The 20,557-nt window shown below is 38.6% G+C and overlaps 1 protein-coding gene across 3 annotated transcripts in view; it reads left to right on the top strand.

Moving 5' to 3' along the window:
• The window catches only part of PHC3 (polyhomeotic homolog 3), a 104,904-nt gene that overhangs the window by 65,161 nt on the left and 19,186 nt on the right, over positions 1-20,557 (top strand). For all 3 annotated transcript variants that reach the window (XM_074963587.1, XM_074963586.1, XM_074963588.1), the window contains exons 7-11: positions 808-1,048; positions 2,544-3,418; positions 9,485-9,635; positions 12,841-13,094; positions 14,077-14,236. In XM_074963587.1, coding sequence (XP_074819688.1) covers positions 808-1,048; positions 2,544-3,418; positions 9,485-9,635; positions 12,841-13,094; positions 14,077-14,236 — 1,681 coding nt within the window. The remainder of the gene's footprint in view (positions 1-807; positions 1,049-2,543; positions 3,419-9,484; positions 9,636-12,840; positions 13,095-14,076; positions 14,237-20,557) is intronic.

Below are 20,557 nucleotides of genomic sequence, written 5' to 3' on the forward strand. Positions count from 1 at the left end.
CCAACTCTCCTTTCTCCAGCACGAATTGCAGAGAAAGAGCTTCTGAGCTAGATTGCCTGGATAACATTGTGGGAGCTGAGATCTGGGTAGAGACCGGGCCACCTAAAGAACATAACAGAAAAATCCATTGTCAAAAATAATCATTTTTGAAAGTAATCATTGACTAATTTTATGTTCCATGAGACATAGTTATGTATATTGTGGATCAGGGTGGGAATAAAGGGTGTTTCATTGTGACAGAATAAATTCACGTTGTTGCACAATTAGAGGGCTCGCCACTGAATTTAAGGGTGCTTTCAGAAGAATATGGTCCTGTTTTGTGACACAGGACCCTGACTAAAGTTAAACAACCTCTCTTAATATACACATGTTGGTGATTGTGTCTTTACAGTATTGAGAAAATGCAGTAATGTATCTCTTTAAATTGTAAAGAAACAGCAATATTGGAGCAATTTGTCAGACTCCAAATCAAATCAGAGTAAAGTTGTTTTCCAACCATTACAGTTTCTTTTCAAAAGAATGGAAAGAATGGAGGCCTTTGCCATAAAGCTTGTAAAGATCAGCACTTTGAAGATATTTCCTTTGTCATCAGTTTAAAGCTGAATTGAATGGTAGTCTTCTTACTTACCTGAAATTATGTGATTTGTAAAATACCTTGATACAAACTTGTGTAGTTTTTTTTTTTTTTTACAGATATCTTGGTATCATTTGATGAAATGCATCATATAAAGTAAATAACTATTATTGTGTTTGTCTTTAATGTATTAGATTTGTAGCTATACTTTTCATATTTGGTTCTTTTCTCAGGTTCAGAACTTAACATTGCGCAGTCAGAAGTTGGGTGTATTGTGTAGTTCACAGAGTGGCCCACCAAAGAGCAGTAGTCAAGCTCAGTCATTGGCTCTGTGTACTAATAAAACTGTAACTGGTACCAAGGCCAGCCAACTGGATTCTCCAGACAGCAACAGAAAAGGAGAGAGCCCAACTTCTGAGTGTCGAAGTACATCTGTCACACGGACATCAAGTATACATCAATTAATAACACCAGGTGTGATTAAGCTTTAGCTTTTAAAAGGTTGTTAAAGTTCACCCTGTCATTTAGAGCCCACAAGCAAGTGTCTAATGTCTCAAATATTCATTGAATGTTTGAGGTCTTAAATCACTTGGAGATGAATAATTACTTTCAGTGGTGCTTAAAATATTTGTATCTTAGAATTCTCTATGCCTTCACAGAGAAGGGCAGGAGAGAGAGAAAAAGAATTCAAAAAGGAGCGTGATTGTGTGTGTGTGTATTATCCAGGGTGGTGGTAGTTACGATATTTCTGTTGCATTAGCACCCAAAGGCCCAATCATCAGGACACCATTGTGCTCAACAATGCATAAACTTCATAGGTAGACCTGTGCCTGCCTCAGAGAGTTTATAATCTAGTTTACAAGAAGTCAAGAAAATGAGCGTGACGAAAAAAAGTGGGGAGCTAGAGGATGAGGTTAACCAAGCTAAGACTATGCACTTAGGTTGGCTATTGCATAATTTAATAATTCCGGCTGGTTCAAAGAGTAGAAATTTTGCCATGGTAAGTGGGCTGAGTGGGGCTGGTGAGCCAGACCTGCTTAATTTCAGGCTTCTTGAGAGAGAGAGAGAGAGAGAGAGAGAGAGGCTGCAAGGCAGACAGCTCTTGAATTTTTGAACCCCATTGTTGTCAGTCAGGAAAGTAACCTATCCCCTACTTTATCATTTGATATCTAATTTTTTTAAAATTTATTTTTTAAATGAAAGAGAAAACAGGTAGGGCTGGGAAGAGGTATGGAGAAAAGGAAGGGTATGCCCCAGAGGAAAATCTCAGGCATTTCAATTTCCCAGTGTAGGCAGTTATGACAAGGAGTCACTGGCTCCTTTGTGAGGAAGGGAAGTACATCTCTGAAAATGAGGCCACTTTTTAGGTTCCTAATTATTAATTAGTTGCATAACCTTAGGCACTTAGTTTTTACAGGCTTAGTCTAAATGTTCTAAATTAAAACTCTTTCAGTCCAATATTTTTAAAAACCTATTTTTAAATAGCACTGACCGACATTAAGTTAGCAATTTTAATCAAACCTTATTGACTCTAAAGTACTTACCTCTTTTATATTATAATTATTTTAAAGCAGGTAAACTCTGTTCTTTTCCAAGTTGAGGATGGTATTTTTTAACTAAAAGAAGTCTTATTAACAATAGTCTTAGAACTGGTGGCAGAAAGATAGATGTCTTTCTATAAAAGCATTAATGTATCTAAAACATGTTGTTTAATTGTTCATTCTGTATTTCACTTTGGAATTTACCAAAATAAATGCATTATGTTCATGTGTTATATTTGAGACACAGTATATGATTGAAGAGGGTATCTTCTAATGTATTTCTAAGTTGTGCTCATCTGAAAGGCTTGGTCAAGTTCTGTGCTGACTTTAGTCATCTGATGTGAAAATTTTCCTCATTTAAATATTTATTGTAATGTTCTTGGAACTTAAGTAAACAAATACTAATGTTCATTTTTTCCCCCTCACAGCTTCATATTCTGCAATTCAACCTCATTCTCTAATAAAACATCAGCAGATACCTCTTCATTCACCACCTCCAAAGATTTCCCATCATCAGCTGATATTACAACAGCAGCAAGTTCAGCCAATCACACTTCAGACTCCTCCCAATCAGGAACCATCTCCATCACAGCACTATGTTCCACTCCAAAGCCATGGTCTTCCTCCGGTTCCCAATAGTGTCCAGTCACAACACTGCTCACCTGTTCACATACATCCTCCTCCTTTAACAATATCTCCTACTCCGTCCCAGTCAGCTCAGCAGTCAGTAGTGGTGTCTCCTACACCTGCACACTCACCTAGTCAGTCACCCACCATAATTATTCATCCACAAGCACTTATTCAGTCACAACCACATCCTCTTATGCCATCAGCTCTACAGTCAGAGCAAAACCCACAGCAGCCCACTACTAGTCCAGTACGACCAGTAGCACAACACCTTAATCTTCCATCCCATCTTACAGTTCCACCTTCCCCAGTAGTACACATTGGACCAGTAGATCAGCCAAACTTGATGTCCCCGGGCCAGCAGATAGTGTCTCCAACACCACACCAGCAATATCCAGCCTTACAGTCCGTGCCAATCCCAGTTGCAGCCTCTCCACATCTGTCAACATCTCCAACCCAGATTCAGCAACTGCCCTTGCAGTCTGTGCAGTCTTTACAAATGCAGCCTGAAATTCTGTCTCAAGGCCAGGTTTTGGTGCAAAATACTTTGGTTTCTGAGGAGGAGCTTCCTGCTGCAGAAGCTTTGGTCCAGCTGCCATTTCAGACTCTTCCACCACCACAGGCTGTTGCAGTAAACCTTCAAGTACAACCATCGGTACCTGTTGAAACCCCTGTGGTAAGCCCTCAGAAATTTTCTTTTTGGTTTTGATGTTTAACTGAAAGTGAAAAACCCTTTTTCCAACAACATTCTGTTATGGCCATAGATGACAAAAATCTCTTGTGTGTGTAAGGAAAGAAGAATCTGTTCTCAAAATCATTTACAGGTTTGGTAAAACTGGCATTACTGCATGGCACCTGAACAAAGTGGTGTGTTGAAAAGCTGGCTCCCAGTCTGACACTCATTTTATTGCTGTATAAGCAAGTAATATTACTCTCTTTGCAGAACTGACTTTTCCATTTTGAAACCATATCCTTTGAAGAAAATGTTTTGTTGTTCAAAATCAAGTGAAAATTGAGTGAAGCCCAGGAATATGAGCCAAATGCCAGACAGCCTTTTGGGGCATATTCTGCATCCTACCACAAGTTCTACTTGAGTTCATTTGAAGGAGATGGAGGTTCACAGAGAACTGCACAGGAGCAGCTGTAACTTACACCACTGTCATAAGGTCCCTCAGGGAATCAATAGCTCCCCCATACCCGTGTAATGTCATTAACATAATCCCTTCTTCCCCTTATGCCGGAGTGGGGAACAGTTGGTGCAAGAGCTGTCTCCACCAGGTTTATGCCAGTGGAAAGTTCCCCTCTGGACTATGAAATTTTGGCCCTCTATATTAAATACAGTGCAATTTTAATATTCAGATACATTTGTCTAATCAAGGCTTTGGGAATTTTCAATATAATAGACATCAGGGAACATAAAAGCAAGTTACGGGTAACTGAATTTTGGATAGTTCAGTTGGTACTGTAACTGAAAAGCCTCTCCACCAAGAGAGATTTAGGGAATGTTTATGCCCACTTTGTGTTCACAGCCACTGCCCTAATCAAGTTGTTCTTTGCTAGTCTTAGCTCTTATTATTTTTTAGTTGTTGTTTTCAGTTGTGGCTCACTCATTTTGACCTTGATTCGGCAAAGCACTTAAGAAGGTGCTTAACAGTAAGCATGAGTAGTCCCAGTTAAGACAGTGGAATTACTCACATGTTTAAAGATAAGACCATGCTTAAGTGTTTTGCTGGATTAGAGCCTTTGTCATCTGGTTTTCCTGATGTGCGCCTACTTGACAGCTCCTATTGCTGTCATAATTAAAGCACTTACTCATTCACTCACAATCCACCTATGCATTTCCATTGATTTTTTCACTCATTCACACTGACAAAATATTATTTTTCATTCAGGCATATTTTCTTATATATTCATAAATACATTTATTTCCTCACACACTATATGTTCTTTGTGGTGTTGCATGTGTCCATCTATTAAATATTGAAAGGGTGGTGTTATGAAACATTTAGAAATATTAAAATTAAAGAAATATTAAACAGGCGAGAATTTACACCGAAAAGAGCATCAAAGGTGAAAAACTAAGAATGGAAATCAAACATCTATACTCATCAGTACACACAAGGAAAATGAATAAGCCCTCGATGCTCACATAATGGTGGAGGAGGGAAGATAATTTAGAGAAGGTTTATTAGATAAATAATGCGCCTAAGCTTATTTAGACTTGAAAAAAATGGTGAAAATACATAAGGGAAACACTGTGACATCTTCATTACCTTTTAAATATTATATGTAAGAGAGGCAGAGTATAAATCACTGTTCAGCCAGCCAGCTGGGATCATCCCCAATGAGCTTGTGAAAAATATTTGACTTGAACCAGAAGTGTGTTTAATTTCTTTGGATTGTACAGGATTATATTTCAATATACATACAAAAATAAGATGTCCTTCCCCTGCCCCCGCCCCAGTTTCCTATTCTGTGACCAGCTGTTTTTCATAAGCTCAGTAGGGGTCTCTTGTATCCATCACAGCTTGAGTTCTGATGGGCCAGCAATTTAACTGTATCTGTTCCAAAGAACATTTCCAAAGAGAGTTAGTGCTACTATAATTAGGGATGTCAAGCGATTACAAAAATTAATCGCACTGTTAAACAATAATAGAATACCATTTATTTAAATATTTTTGGTTGTTTTCTACATTTTCAAATATATTCATTTCAGTTACAACACAGAATACAAAGTGTACAATGCTCACTTTATTTTTTATTACAGATATTTGCACTGTAAAAAACAAAAGAAATAGTATTTTTCAATTCACATAATACAAGTACTGTAGTGCAATCTCTTTATCATGAAAGTTGAATTTACAAATGTAGAGTTATGTACCAAAAAAACCTGCATTCAAAAATAAAACAGTGTAAAACTTTAGCGCCTACAAGTCCACTCAGTCCTACTTCAGCCAATCACTCAGACAAACAAGTTTAGTTACAATTTGCGGAAGATAATGCTGTTTGCTTCTTGTTCACAATGTCACCTGAAAGTGAGAACAGGCGTTGGCATGGCACTGTTGTAGCAAGAGTCACAAGATATTTACATGCCAGATGTGCTAAATATTCATATGTCCCTTGATGCTTCAACCATCATTCCAGCGGACATTTGTCCATGCTGATGACAGGTTCTGCTCGATAACGATCCAAAGCAGAGCGGACCATCGCATGTTCATTTTCATCATCTGAGTCAGATGCCACCAGCAGAAGTTTGATTTTCTTTTTTGGTGGTTCGGGTTCTGTAGTTTCTGCATCGACGAGTTGCTGTTTTAAGACTTCTGAAAGCATGCTCCACACCTTGTCCATCTCAGATTTTGGATGGCACTTCAGATTCTTAAACCTTGGGTCAAGTGCTGTTGCTATTTTTAGAAATCTCACATTGGTACCGTCTTTGCGTTTTGTCAAATCTGCTGTGAAAGTGTTCTTAAAACGAACATGTGTTGGGTCATCATCCAAGACTGCTATAACATGAAATATATGACAGAATGCGGGTAAAACAGAACAGGAGAGACACAATTCTCCCCCCCCAAGGAGTTCAGTCACAAATTTAATTAACGCATTTTTTTTTTTTAACGAGCATCATCAGCATGGAAGCATGTCCTCTAGAATGGTGGCTGAAGCATGAAGGGTCATACCAATGTTTAGCATATCTGGCACATAAATACCTTGCAACGCCAGCTCCAAAAGTGCCATGCAAACGCCTATTCTCGCTTTCAGGTGACATTGTAAATAAGAAGCAGGCAGAAGTATCTCCTGTAAATATAAACAACTTGTTTGTCATAGCGATTGCCTGAACAAGAAGTAGGACTGAGTGGACTTGTAGGCTCTAAAGTTTTACGTTGTTTTGGTTTTGAGTGCAGTTATGTAACAAAAAAAATCTATATTTGTAAGGTACACTTTCATGATAAAGAGATTGCACTGTAGTACTTGTATGAAGTGAATTGGAAAATGCTCTCTTTTGTTTATCATTTTTACAGTGCAAATATTCGTAATAAAAAATAATACAAAGTGAGCATGTACACTTGCTTTTCTGTGTTGTAATAGAAATCAATATATTTGAAAATGTAGAACAACATCCAAAAATATTTAATAAATTTCAATTGGTATTCTATTGTTTAACTGCGATTAATTGTGATTAATTTTTTTAAGTTAATCACATGAGTTAACTGCGATTAATCAACAGTTCTAACTGTAATGTGAACAAGATTATGTATTATTTGCTTCTGATCTTTTATTCTGATGTATTCAGACATGTATTATTTATACAGTGGACTTCTTCTAAATTCTTCCCCTCTTCCCTGAGCACAAATACTTGGAAACTATATGCATTTTTCTCACAGACCTTTTATGTGGAAAAGGACTATTGTCTGTCTGTATGACCGTGCTTAATATTCCTGAAGCAGAACAGGTGTATCAAACTCTTTCCATGTGGAGGACTGAATTCCATTTTTAATTATAATCTGTGGGCCAGAGTATACATTTAGGACTGTATACTACCCTCAGTGGAACTCCCTGATGTGAATGGGAAGTTTGCACAAATATCAAGTGTAGAATATGACCTTTATATAGCAGTAAACTTTTAGGACTGGATTTTGGTGCCCTTTCTCATGATGAGCAGTCCCATTGATTTTAACAGGACTACTTGTAGAGTAAGGTCCTGTTCTAAGGATGTTATCAGAGGATGGCTACCAATTATCATTATTTATTATGTTATTTAGTATTATGTATTCAGGACCACAGGTGTTCCTTCCTTTTTGTTTCTCTATCTTCTCTATCCTCCTCTTTTTTTTTTTGTTCTTTCTCTCTTCTCCATCTGCAACTCTGTCTCTCTTTCTTCCTTCTGGATTTCATCTCTGCAGCAGCTCTGTTCTACCCTCATGATCTTCACTCTCACCATCTACTAAAATGATCAGTTGTGAAATAGCTAATGCTGACATTTAAAGCATCATCATTAGGCTTTAGACATAACACCCCAATGAGATTAATGGTGCAGGGGAATTCACACCTTTCATAGGCTTTGTTTCAGGCTATCACCAGACTGAGGAAAATACTACTGTAGTTATTGTTTGATCTGCATTTGGAAGGTAATGTTAATCCCAGTCCCCTGTTAGTTTAGGCAGGGACAAGGCCTGGGGATGGAAGCAAGGTGTCTCTTGACAGCTTGGAGTTGAACTCCCTAATCTGCTGAGTTGACTGTCAGTAAATCACTTCAATGTACATTATAGTTTTGGAGAAAATCATTTATAACAACTTTAGCTGACAAACTTGGCATGTTCTCTTGAAATCCTTGTTTTGCTTACTGTAGTATGCAGCTGTATGAGAAGGAAAGCACTCTGGTGTTTGCACATAATTTTGGAGACCTTGTACATTAAAGACTCCAAACTGAATTGATTCTTGCTCTCAGTTCAGAAATATTGATTGTAAAATATAACTTCCCCTATTAACATGAAGCCTTTTTTGTTGGATACTGTGAATCTCTGTATTTTTAATGAAAAGGTATAATTTGTAAACTCTTTACCTAAGATTGTATTAAAAAATGACATTAAAAGAATGTTAAGTTTGCAAAGTCAAACACTCAAAAGTTAGGAAATGGCAGAATTAAGGTTGCCTGTGCCATCTTTAATTTGACCCCCTTGTGTGTATGCATTATGATAGTGTTTAATGGAATGATCTCACATTTTTCCCGTAGGACCCCTCCTTTTCTATGCATCCTGAACGCCAGCAGGGCGAGCATTGTGAGCACAGGAGAGATAGTTATCCTGCTCTCAGTTCCTGTGCCTGGTGCCCCAACAGCTGGGAGGAGAAATTGATGGGAAGGTCTCACTCAGACCCTGCAGACCCAGGATGGCTCATGCTCAGTACAGACAGAATCTTCAGAGAATCTAGCGGCCTAACTCTAACAAATCTCCACTGGCCATGTGCAAACTGCAATTTTCAGAGATTTATAACCTGACCAAATTTGGGTGGACTTTCATGAGGATGTTAAAAGTCACATCCCTCATTCCCAGGTGACCCCGCCTGCCAAATTTCAAGTACTTCTGGTCCAAAGCATGGGGATGATAGAACTTCTCAATGAAACAGTTATAAGATTTTTTTTTAACATGGGCAAAACATTGCATTTTCCCCTAAACTCATTCTGAGAAATCGGTGTACAGTGTTTGCTGAAATTTTCCAAAAACATTCAGTATGAGGCAGACACACTTGGCACATTAAATTTCAGCTGAAACAGTTAGTTTGGCAAAATTATAAACAAATGAAAATAGGGATCTTATAATGTAAAGTGTTGCGATTTCAATCCATGTCCTCTTTACCGAGATTGCCATTCTGTTTTATTGCTTAAATCTAGTGGTAGTCTTTAAATATATATAATAAAACATGGAAGACTAGAGAGATTAGAGATTGGGAGGGCCAGTTAAGTTCTCTGGACCACCTGTCTGTGAAGAGAATGGTATACATGTCTTAGAATTTGGCTGATAGTTTTGCTCTCATTATTACTATGCCATCAGAATCCACTCATGGATAGATGGGGGGGAGGGGCGTGTCTGTAGTGTGGAAAAATGGAAGTATACTATTAACAGGTGATAATATATTTTTAAAAATCAATTGGTAATTTGTTTGTCAAGATTACATTCATGTATCTGTTTTGGGGTGCTATGGAAGAATGGAAATCTTTCTTAAACCAGTGATCTGTTCAATGCAGATTTACCAAGTGGAGAACGTGTGTGAGGAAGAGATGCCAGAGGAGTCCGAATGCGTCCGTATGGTTAGAACCCCGACCCCACCAACCTTGTCTCCACCAGTCATAACCTTAGGGAATGGCGAGGAGCTTGCTTCAGAGGAGCCTTTGTCAGGTGAGTGCAAAGACTGGTGGAATTAGGTCAGCTTTTCTGCCTGAATCTCTTTCTGATCAGGTAACTTTCCTAGCTTGAAATGTTTAAAGCAAAAGTATGTGACTTTCACCTGTTTTTATGGTTTAATGGGATAGTTCTCTAAGTTAATGAAGCTTCATGAAATATACTAGAAGGCAGGATGGTAGAATGATGTATTCAGTTATAAAGAAATATATGAAAAAAAATTTTAATTTTAAGAAAGCTATTTATATAGAGAGAATATGCTTTTTGATTAATTAATTGATTTTTATATTAAAAACAAACAAAAAGATAAATGACGTACAGCTTGTATATCATTTGACCTCTTAGACACAAGGTCTCTGTGGCAGCAACTCTGCTTCCATATTTGCTTGTATAGCACCTAGCAAATGGAACACCTGTCTTGATTGGGGCCCATAGGCACTACCACAATTAATTCATTAATTAATAACAGTACTAATCTTCATTGGTTTGTGAACTGCCCCCAACATGCTGCAGCCCTGATCATACAAGCTGATCTGGAAAATGCTATAAGGATATCAGCTGCATTGTAATTATTCCAATTCACTTCAATTTTTGGTAGGTCATGAGAATGGCATATTGTGAGACAAAAGGAACCAGTAAATATATTTAGTTTAATTATAGAGAATATTCTTTGTCTGTATCTTCCATTCTGTTGCACTAGGTCCTGATCCTGCAGGTAGATGAGTACTCCTATGAGGTGCTGAGTACCTTCAATTCCTTTCTAAATCAGAGGGAGTTCAGAGCATTTTGATCATCAAAGGAGGTGCTCCGCACATTGTAGGATCAGGTCCTGGAATAGACCAGGGAGAAGAAAGCATAAGAAAGTCTCTTCCCTCAGACAGAGCCAGCATATTATGTCTCTTCCCTCAGACAGAGCCAGCATATTATGCCCTCCTGGAAGGCTAGGAGGGATTCTGCCTGGACTGAAGAAGTCATTTTGCACAGGCTCCACTATTGTTGTTTTGCTCCCACTCCAACTAGAGCACCCTTTGTGTGTATTGTATAACTGTTATTAGTAATTGTCATGAAACAACCCAGACATACCTGAGTCTGTTGGGGGAGTCCAAAAGAAATGGTCTCAGATATGTGTTTTTCAAGTTTCAGCAAACAAAAGAGTTAATTACATAAGCAAACCTGTAGTGCCACTCATTCAAAAGGTTCCAACCCTTCAGCTATTTCTTTGTGTTCTTCCTCAGAGCCACAGGTCTGTTTCTAGCATAGAGCCACTGTAGAACCTCAAAAAGTATCAAACCAGGTGTCAGTATTCTACACTACAGAATGCCTAACTTAATTCCTGTTACTTTCAACCCCTATCTTATCCCAGGCCTTCATTTGTTTTGATGAGAAACTTCAGAGCAAACACTTTTATTCTAAACACAGAGTAAATTAAAAATCCTAATATATATTACACATTTACAAATCTCTTTAACTGCAAGTTATTCTACTATTTTAATTAAGTCCTCTTAAGAGATTTGTATCAGTCCAATCAGCTTCTTGGGCTGGAAAGATGAGAGGAAGTATCTGGCAAGGGGACCATTACACCTCTGAATGTGTGTGTGTGACAGCAAGTAAAGAGGGACTAGGGCATGGAAGGACAAAGGAACCAGCCATACACTTGTGGTTTTTCAGTTTAAGGCATATGCAGACCTTGTTGGTTTTGAGGGTTTTTTGTATAAAATAAGAGACAAGAAGTGAATATTATTAATGCACAGTAACAAATAATTAACCCGCTGAGATGAAGATTAGAATAATAGTGGATTTATTTATATACCATAAGTGTTGTGACAAAGCTCTGTCCTTGCCTCCATGGGTCCCGTGTTTCCTGGCAGATTTCACTAGCCTCAGAGGCTCACTGTGACCCTCCATATAACCCTTCTCTCTATAGAGACAAGGGTCACAGTCTACTGAGCCATTTTCATCATAAGCCAGCGAGGGAGGTGAGGAGAAGTTATCCTTCCTTGCACAGTCTCTGTTGTCTCCCAGTCTCAGCAATTAATCAGGGGGCAAAGGTGGGGGGGGGGAGGGGAGCCTGGGCCCACCCTCTACTCCAGGCTCCAGCCCAGGGACCCTAATAGTATCAGCTATGGTAGCTGACCTTTTAGAAACATGACATGTACAACCCTGGGCTACTTCCCCCACAGCAGCCCTCACTTCCTCAAGCTCCACTTCATCCTTACCTCAGGGCCTCCTTCCTTATACCTGATATGGTGTATACTGCTCAGTCTCTCCAACAGCACAACTTCCTCCCACAGCTCCTGACATGCACACCCACCTGACTAACTGGGCGGCTTTTAACTAGTTTCAGCCAGCCCCTGATTGGCTTCAGGTGTCCCAATCAACCTAGCATTCTCCCTGCCTTCTAGAAAGTTCTTAATTGGCCCCAGGTGTCTTAATTGAGCTGGAGCAGCTGCCATTTCACTTATCCTGGTACCAGGGATTTGTTTAGCCTGGAGCTAATATATCTATCTCCCACTGCTTTTCTATAGCCATCTGGCCTTGCCCCGTCACAGTGTGCATGACATCTTAGATGGCCACTAGGAGACACAGGCCAAAATTTTCAAATCTGGGTGCCTACAGCTGGGCTCCTGTATCCATATTTAGGCACCTAAATAGAAGTGGCCTGACTTTCTAATGAGTTTATGAATTTGCAGCTCAGTAGGAACAGGGTTTGTCCAATAAGACCACTGGAAAACAGACCATTTCTAGTGAAGTGCTTCAATAAGGTTTTAGGAGCCTAGCTGTAGACTCCCAAGTTTTAAATGTTGGTCTCTGTTCCTGCCTTGTGGACTTACAATCTAGATGGATGGCTAAGGACTGTATGATACAAATATTTTAAAGATGTTTGTTGTGGACAAAGGTGGGTATAGCTGGGAGATACTGAACAAAGGGAGATTTAGGTTGAATGTCAGGAAAGATGTCCTAATGGTGCAGGCTATTAGAATAACTTTATTTTCCTTGGGAGACTGTTCCACGGAAAGTAAAGTTGTCCTATCATTGGTATAATTTAAAGTTTATAATATAAACCATAGCGAAAAAATCTGCATTGACAAGACCAGGAATGCAGTAATGTAGGTGTTTTTCCATCTCTGCTTTCTATAACTCTGTGAAAATATCTGGACACTGATTAAAAGTATAATATATTATTTTAAATTATTTTTTCCAGAACAAGTGGGACTTCCTGCAATGGCATCATCAGTCAGTGCCTCAGTAATTAAATCTCCATCAGACCCTTCACATGCCTCTATTCCACCACCTCCTCTTTTGCTTCCAGCAGCTGCCACAAGGAGTAACATCACATCAATGCCTAATAGCATTCCTAGCCTAGAAAACAAACCTCCACAGGCTATTGTTAAACCACAGATCCTGACCCATGTTATTGAGGGCTTTGTGATTCAGGAGGGTTTAGAGCCATTTCCTGTAAGTGTAAAAGTTAAAAGCTATTAATATATGTTTTAAAAGGCAAACAAATCTGGTTCAGTTTTTTGTGGCTATTATATAGATAAGTTCTTTGTATTCTGAATAACTTTTCAGAATTTTGGGATTGACCCTCTTTTCCTTCTGTTTTATAGCCAATTTGTTACAGCACTTTTACAGCATATTTTATATCTGCATATTTACATGTATTACAGCATATGTGAATCAGGTTTATCTTAAGCGTATAGTTCGAATTCATGCTACTTTTTTCGTCCAGCTGTATCATTGAATGGCAGGTTACTAGTTTTTAATAGAACCATAGCAGAGAATTTTTCTGGGGGAGCGGGAAAGAGGGCTATTTAAAAGTATATATGTTTTTGTGAGGACATGTATATAGTGAGATGAAATAGTTTTAGTAATATTGTTTATAATATTTAGTTTTATTTTTATCCATCTTATAGAAAAATTACTTGATGTAGATATCTGAGATGGTGCTCTGCATATACTATGATTTTGGTGTTAAGATGTGTTGGACAAACTTTGATCCCATTAAAGTCACTGACAAAACACTGACAGGAATTGGCCCTGTAAGAGCAGATTGTTGCTAACCACTGGAAACTTTTAAAGCCAGAAATGGCCAGTTTCAGACTACTGGGTCTGTAGTTTTGAAAAGTGTGATGTCTTCTGCATTGCTAATCACTTTACTGGATAACTCTCATGGACTCATTCACCTTCCTCATCTCCTTTTGCTTACTATAGCGTCTTCCTGTGTTAAGTCTAGTTTTGATTGTAAGATCCATAGGGCAGGAACCTGTCCTTTTATTTGTCTATAAAATGATGAGTGCATGAGTGGCACTATGTATCATAACAATGAACAGGATAAAGAATGCAATCACTGTTGTAGTGGCTCAACTACAAGTGCTAAATACCATGTGCCATTTTCTTCTAATTGTTGTTTCATACTGCTCTGCTTTTATTATAACAGGTAAGTCGTTCATCTCTGCTGGTTGAGCAACCTGCGAAGAAAAGGCTCCTAATGGAGGGTCACGTCATGAGTGTTGTGTGTGTTGAGTCAGAGCTGCAGAACAATACAAAACATGCAGAGAATTCCTCAGACACAGAGATAGAGGACATAATTACAGAAGGTTTGTAGATTTAATTTAATACACATTATTCCAGTCAATGCTATGGCATAGACTGTGCAGTCTGTACATCTGTACTGTTTCTCTATCTTAGATCCTTTCGACACTTTTGATGATGTTTGAAACCATTTTCAAACAGTTATAGCCAAACACAAATTGTAATGGTGTTCAGTGTGGAAGCACACTGTTTTAAGAAACTATGCAGTTGACTTACCTAAGTAGTATAGCATAGCTTGGGCTAGCACAGTTCTCAAAAAAGAGACCATGCTGACAATAGCTCCATTGTAAAACAGTTATAGAAAGTTTTGTTAGAACCCTGGTTTTCAAACATTTTTTTAACATGGATTATTTTAGTACTATGGTTCATAGATTCAAAGGCCAGACGGGACCACTGTGATCATCTAGTCTGATCTTCGTAACACAAGCCATAGAACTTCCACAAAATAACCTCTATTTGAATTAGAGCATATCTTTTAAAAAAACATTCTCCATCATTGGCAAATTTTAAATCAAGAATGAATCTACTACAACCCTGGCTAACTTACTCCAATGATTAATAACCAGTCTGAATTTCCACTCTGAATTTGTATAGCTTCCACTTCCCACCATTGGATCCTGTTACACCTTATGTCTTCTACACTGAGGATCCCATTATCAAATATTTGTTGCCCATGGTAGGTATTTGTAGCCTGTGATTAAGTCAGCCTTGAGCCTTCTCTTTGTTAGATTCCAGGTGTTCGGTCTATTTAGTTTATCACTGACGCATGATTTCCAATCCTTTAACCAATCTTGTTGCTCTTCTCTGAACCCTCTCCAATTTATCAAAATCCTGTGTTCAAGCCTTAGTATGGATAGCATCATAGATCATAGAGAAGAAATTTAGACCTCCTAGTCCAGGCCCCAGTCAATAGTGAATTATTCTCCACCTTACATTTTCTAATATATTTTCAGTCTAATTTTAAAGTCCCAAATTCCATCATCTCCTCTGGGGGTCTCTTCCACAGACTAATACAGCTGACGCTGTCAGGAAGTTGTTTTTGGTACTATGATTTTCTTAATTTTCCACCTCAGCTTCTAGTTTATACCTCCTTGTACCATAATTCCTTTCTGTTCTTCAAATATCCATATATTGTTAGCTTGTCCTCTCCCCTGACCCAAATGAGTTGTTTGTTATCCAAGCTGTACCATATGTACATCTTTTTCTAATCTTTCCTCATAAGGGCCTCAGAGACCTCTATAGCAATTGGAATTGTTCACGTCTGCGGTTCTCCCACTAGTGAAACTGATATAGAAGTGATGGGAAAACATACTGTATTTATAGTATATCTCAATGACAAACAAGCTCAGAATTCAACCTATTTAATTATTAACTTCTGGAACATAGTTTTTACTATCATGGTTTGCCACTGCTTAAGAGAGAAGAATTGCAGGTTTTTGGGGAGGGAAAAAGCATAGTGTTTCTAACGGTTCTGAAGCTAAGAGGAATATTTGTTGATGTTGACATAATAGAAAATTTAATCACTATTGGATTTTTATTTAAAGCTGAGATTCAGGTCACCGCTCAAACGCTATTTGGGGCCAGATGCCTTGAGGTTCAAATGGATGTAAATTCTTATCTTAGTAGTTCATTTCAGTAACACATTGGAACAGACACACATCGATAACTTAATTATCTTGGAAACACTTTATTGAAATGGGATATAGTAGTTTGCAGTCCTGTTGCAAGTCAAAACATGTGAGATGATAGCTAAAAATTAAATACAAAATTAATTTTAAGCTTCCAGTTCAGGGTTTTCTGACTTGTTTTAGTCTGAGAGATCACAACTGCTGATATGGCTCATAAAAGTCCTCCAAAACCTTTTTTGCATTTTGCAAGGACAGCCTTAACTTAGTAATTTCCTGATGTTTGAGGATTTCACTTTGAAACCGTAACACTCTTTTAATGCAGTTTTTTAAATTACATTTCCTACATATTTTAAAATGAAAAAACACAGCAATTTCACGATGTTCAGCTATTTGGTAGTCATCAGTGGAACATTCTGTACTCCATAATGTGTACAACCAATGAGATTTGAGCCCCTGGCCTTTCCGTATCGCATGTAGGCAAGATTCTTCAGAGCCCTGTCTTTTTCCCTGAGAAAGCTACTTAACTCCTTGGCTTGCATATTGCTTAACATTTGAGGGATATGGAGTATGGTAAAGGAAAAGATGATAACTGACAGAATATTTTACAAAATATTTTAGAACTATCTGTCATTGTTTTATTGTCTTCATAATTGTGAATGATGCCGATGTCTCTCAGTGAGAGCTGCCATTTTACTGATTCTTCCGGCAGAAAGTACAGTCTGATGACATGAACAGCATAAGAGAGGCAGGAGGCTTTCAAAGTTGTTATATGTGTGGTAAGTTCTGTTACTTGTGACTTTTTTTGTTAATTTAACAATACTATATACAATACCTTTCTAGACTAATAAATGACAAAACTTACCTTGCAACAGCTTTGTAAATCTCCTACCTCATGTTTGTGTGTGGAGCGCTCTACTTCTTGATTTATATTAAGCTATTAGACTATCAAGATGGCAATTGCCTGACTCATTGGTAATTACTAATTTTTTACTTCATGTGAGATATTTTAAAAATATTAAGGACTTTTACTTTCTTTTGGTGTATGCTTTAGAGTATTTGCAGTTTCAGTGGAGTAATTAGCAAGTCATCTTAAATTTGGTAGTTACACTGAATACTGTTTCATTTTTCACAGGACCCTCCAGCGTTCTTTGTGTACTAACAAATAAGTAAGGCTAAGATTTTGTCACGGATATTTTTAGTAAAAGGTCACGGGCAAAAAAGAAAAATTTATGGAAGTCGTGACCTGTCCATGATTTTACTAAAAATATCCAGGACAAAATGGGGATCTGTGGGTCCCCACACCGCCTGAAGTAAGGCAGCTGCACAGGGGCTAGGAGCCGCCAGCAGCAGCTGAGGGCTGTGAGGTACCCCTGCCACCTCAGCTCCAGGGGGCCGCCGCTGCCTGTGGGGGTCAGGAGCTCTGGGGTGTTCCCACCCCCATCTCAGCTGGGAGCTGCAGGGTACCCCCACCACACGCAGCTCCAGAGGCTTGCTGCGCCAGGAGCTCAGGGGGTTTCTCCGACCCCGCATGGAGCATGGGGGTTCCCCCCACCACCTGTGGCGGCAAGAGCTGTGGGGCTGCCTGACCGCTGAAGTCACGGAGGTCACTGGAAGTCATGGATTCCGTGACTAAATCGTAGCCTTAACCATAAGCATTTGTTCCTGAGCAGATTTCAAGCAGACAGTTTATCTATTTTACAGCACTGTTCAAACATTTTCATTGTAGTTATCATTTCTTACGGTTTGTTGTTGTATCATAAACATTCTGCAGTTATTCAGTTGATGAGTCAGAAAACGTTTACCCAGCATTGAGAGCCATTCACAAACACCAAGATCAAATAATTTAATCCCTTTTCCTATCATTCAACAGTTAAGCTGTGGGTAAAAGGAAGAAGTGCTTCATATGCAAAAGAACAGTTTCTTTTTTACCCATTTTCCCGGCAGTCTTCTAAGGGTCTTCTTCTTTTTGCAGGTAGCGTGATCTAGGTTGAATTGTATCAGTATATTCCTTTTTCCCGTAGGAAGAGAGATTGATTTTAAGGGTACATTTGTGTGGTTTTCATTACTTCAGTTGCAAAGTTGATGAGATCGGATGCATTTTCCAGTTTTTAATCAGATGAGATTGAGGTCCTTTCTCCATTGTTACTGCAGTTGTAATACTGTATGAGTTTATAAAACTGGTATATAACATGGTAATATTTTCATTCTTAAAATGAGTTTAGCTTTAATAATATATTAGGATTCTGGGACCTCAAAGTTTTTTCCCCACATTAATCTATTCAGCATTGTTTGATTTCTTCTTGTTGAAATAGTGCTTTCCAGTTTGCTATCCTATTGACAGTGTAGCAGAGTGAGCATTGGGCAAGATTCTCCATGAGTAAATATAACCCAGTCAGAATATTAAATGTTCAGATACCTGACCCTTGTGTTAAACTGCCATACCAGAGTCTTTGTTAGCTAGTATTAGAGTTCCATGAAGAGTCTAGAACCAAAAAATAGCAACCATAGTTGCAAACAAAGTGGAAATTTTGTGTCGCTAAATATGAATGAAAAGGGACACAGAGCAAGAAGTAAGATGTATTCAGTGAATTGCCTAATTTTTGGGGGGGAATAGCTAAATAACGGGGGGGGCCCAGAAACTAAAACAAAAAAACTCCTCTTTATATGTTCACTTGCATTTTAAAATGAATTTGTTTTGAACATGCTTGCACCCGTTTTGTAAGCAGTTGAGCTTTACTCACATGAATGCGTGCAGAATATAAATGTTAAATTTGCTCTCTTGATCATTAGCACCAGTAGTGTTATATTTCAATAATTGTGCATGAGGATAACTTGTCTGATGCCAGGGGTCAGATTGGGGAGTGGGGGGAAAAAGCTGGTGGTACTCTTTCCGGCTCCACCCAGGTAAGATGCTGCTCATAGTAGATTGTGCAGATGGTCAAAATATGACCAGGCATGCTATCTGTGCTTCTTGGTCTTGGCTCCTCTTCAGTGGGACTTGGAAACACCCATTTGCACAGCACAACACATGATCTACTGTGCTTCTCAGGCTTATTTTCCCCTCAATGAAGCTTGTGTGCCCTGCTGGGCTTCCTGAGCTTGGCTCCCCCTTGAGGGGCTCAGAGGCCCTGCTGAGCTCCTCTTTGGTTGGGGAAGAAGTGGCACCAAAATAAACTGTCAAAATAGATTGTTCAGCTACCCATAATATGATCAGCCCCTCTCCTTTCCTTTCTTATGTGCTCTGAAGTTAACAACAATGTGATATTTAGAATATTCTCACTGGCATCCAAGTTAGCATCCGTTGATATGAATGGGGCAGATCGCACCTCTAAAAGCTGTTTCCAGTTCTCCAAAAGCAGGCAGATGTCACTGCATCATTAAGTATGTCTGCACTACAAGGACTACAGCAACACAGCTGCAGCAACACGCGGTGCAGCAATGGAAGGGATTTTTTCATCACTTAAGTAAACGCACCCCCTTGCGAGGCAGTAGCTGGGTCGACCTAGCAGTGTCTACAGCATGACAGGTCCTCATCTTTGGCAGTTGCTTCCCTCCTGGTTCCAGCAGAATCTGGATTTGTTAACTTTCCAGGCACGATATATAGTCTGATTTCTCTTATAATATTTTGGGGAATTAAGTTTCCTAGGTGAGAGGGCAGGAGGCTGAAGGATAATTTCTATGGGTTATATGATATGGTTGGGTACAATGCCTTAAGTTTTCTTGTGTGTCAGTAAATTGGAAAATTTGCTGTTGAAATTAATCAAAGTATAGTACTGAAAAATATTTAGTGGCTCTGACCACTTCCTTTGTAACCAGGACCATGCATTCACATATAATTATATCACTGAGTGTGGTGATCAGTGTGCATTACTGACTATGGAGATAAAATATGTGAAGTAATATTAGTAAAACAGTAAATGAAGTATATTTTTTATATAAGATGGGAACACTGCTTAATACAGGAGAGGACAGGATTCCCTGAACCACTTGGCAGAGCACAAAGACAATCAAAGGAGCCTGACAAAGATTTGATCACACATGTCACTACATTATGCAATCTGAAAAGAAAAAATAAACTAAACATAGGCAATACATCTTACAGTAGCCTAATATTTCTAGGAATCCTGGCTTGGGCATGGCCTGTGTGGCTTAGAAAGGAAAATATCTTAATAATATTAATTTCCTTTCTATAGGCTTATTCTCTTCTTAAATTGCTATCCGTTCCATAGATTAGATTCAGTGCTTCAGTGGCTTCCCCAACCCTCCTCCTGATTATAAGAGTTATTCTTATCCATTCATGGAAGAAAAATAGTACTATGTAATGATGTGACATATTACAGCTAAGTGACAGAGCTTGAATTTTGAATATGGATTGTCAAATGCTCACAGTGAACTGTTTGTGATCAGTCCGTGGGGGGGAGGGCGGGGGCAGGGGCAAGGTTGATTACATTTGAGGACATTACCTGCTCATGGATAGTATGCAAATGAAACAAAACAAAAGAGGCTAAATTCATTAGATAAATTAACACTTCACTCTAGTCAAATAATGATTTATATAATCTACTGGTTTGGCATCAGTTGTCTGTTTACCTTCTTAAAGGCATTCAGTTAAATGTGTTGATATTGATATTTGAATTTTACTTTAAGTACCTCCTTAAGAGATGAGAAATTAAATGGCATCATGTTTAAATCATTCAA

The sequence above is a fragment of the Natator depressus genome, chromosome 9, assembly GCF_965152275.1.
Source record: "Natator depressus isolate rNatDep1 chromosome 9, rNatDep2.hap1, whole genome shotgun sequence".
Classification (NCBI taxonomy): domain Eukaryota; kingdom Metazoa; phylum Chordata; order Testudines; family Cheloniidae; genus Natator; species Natator depressus.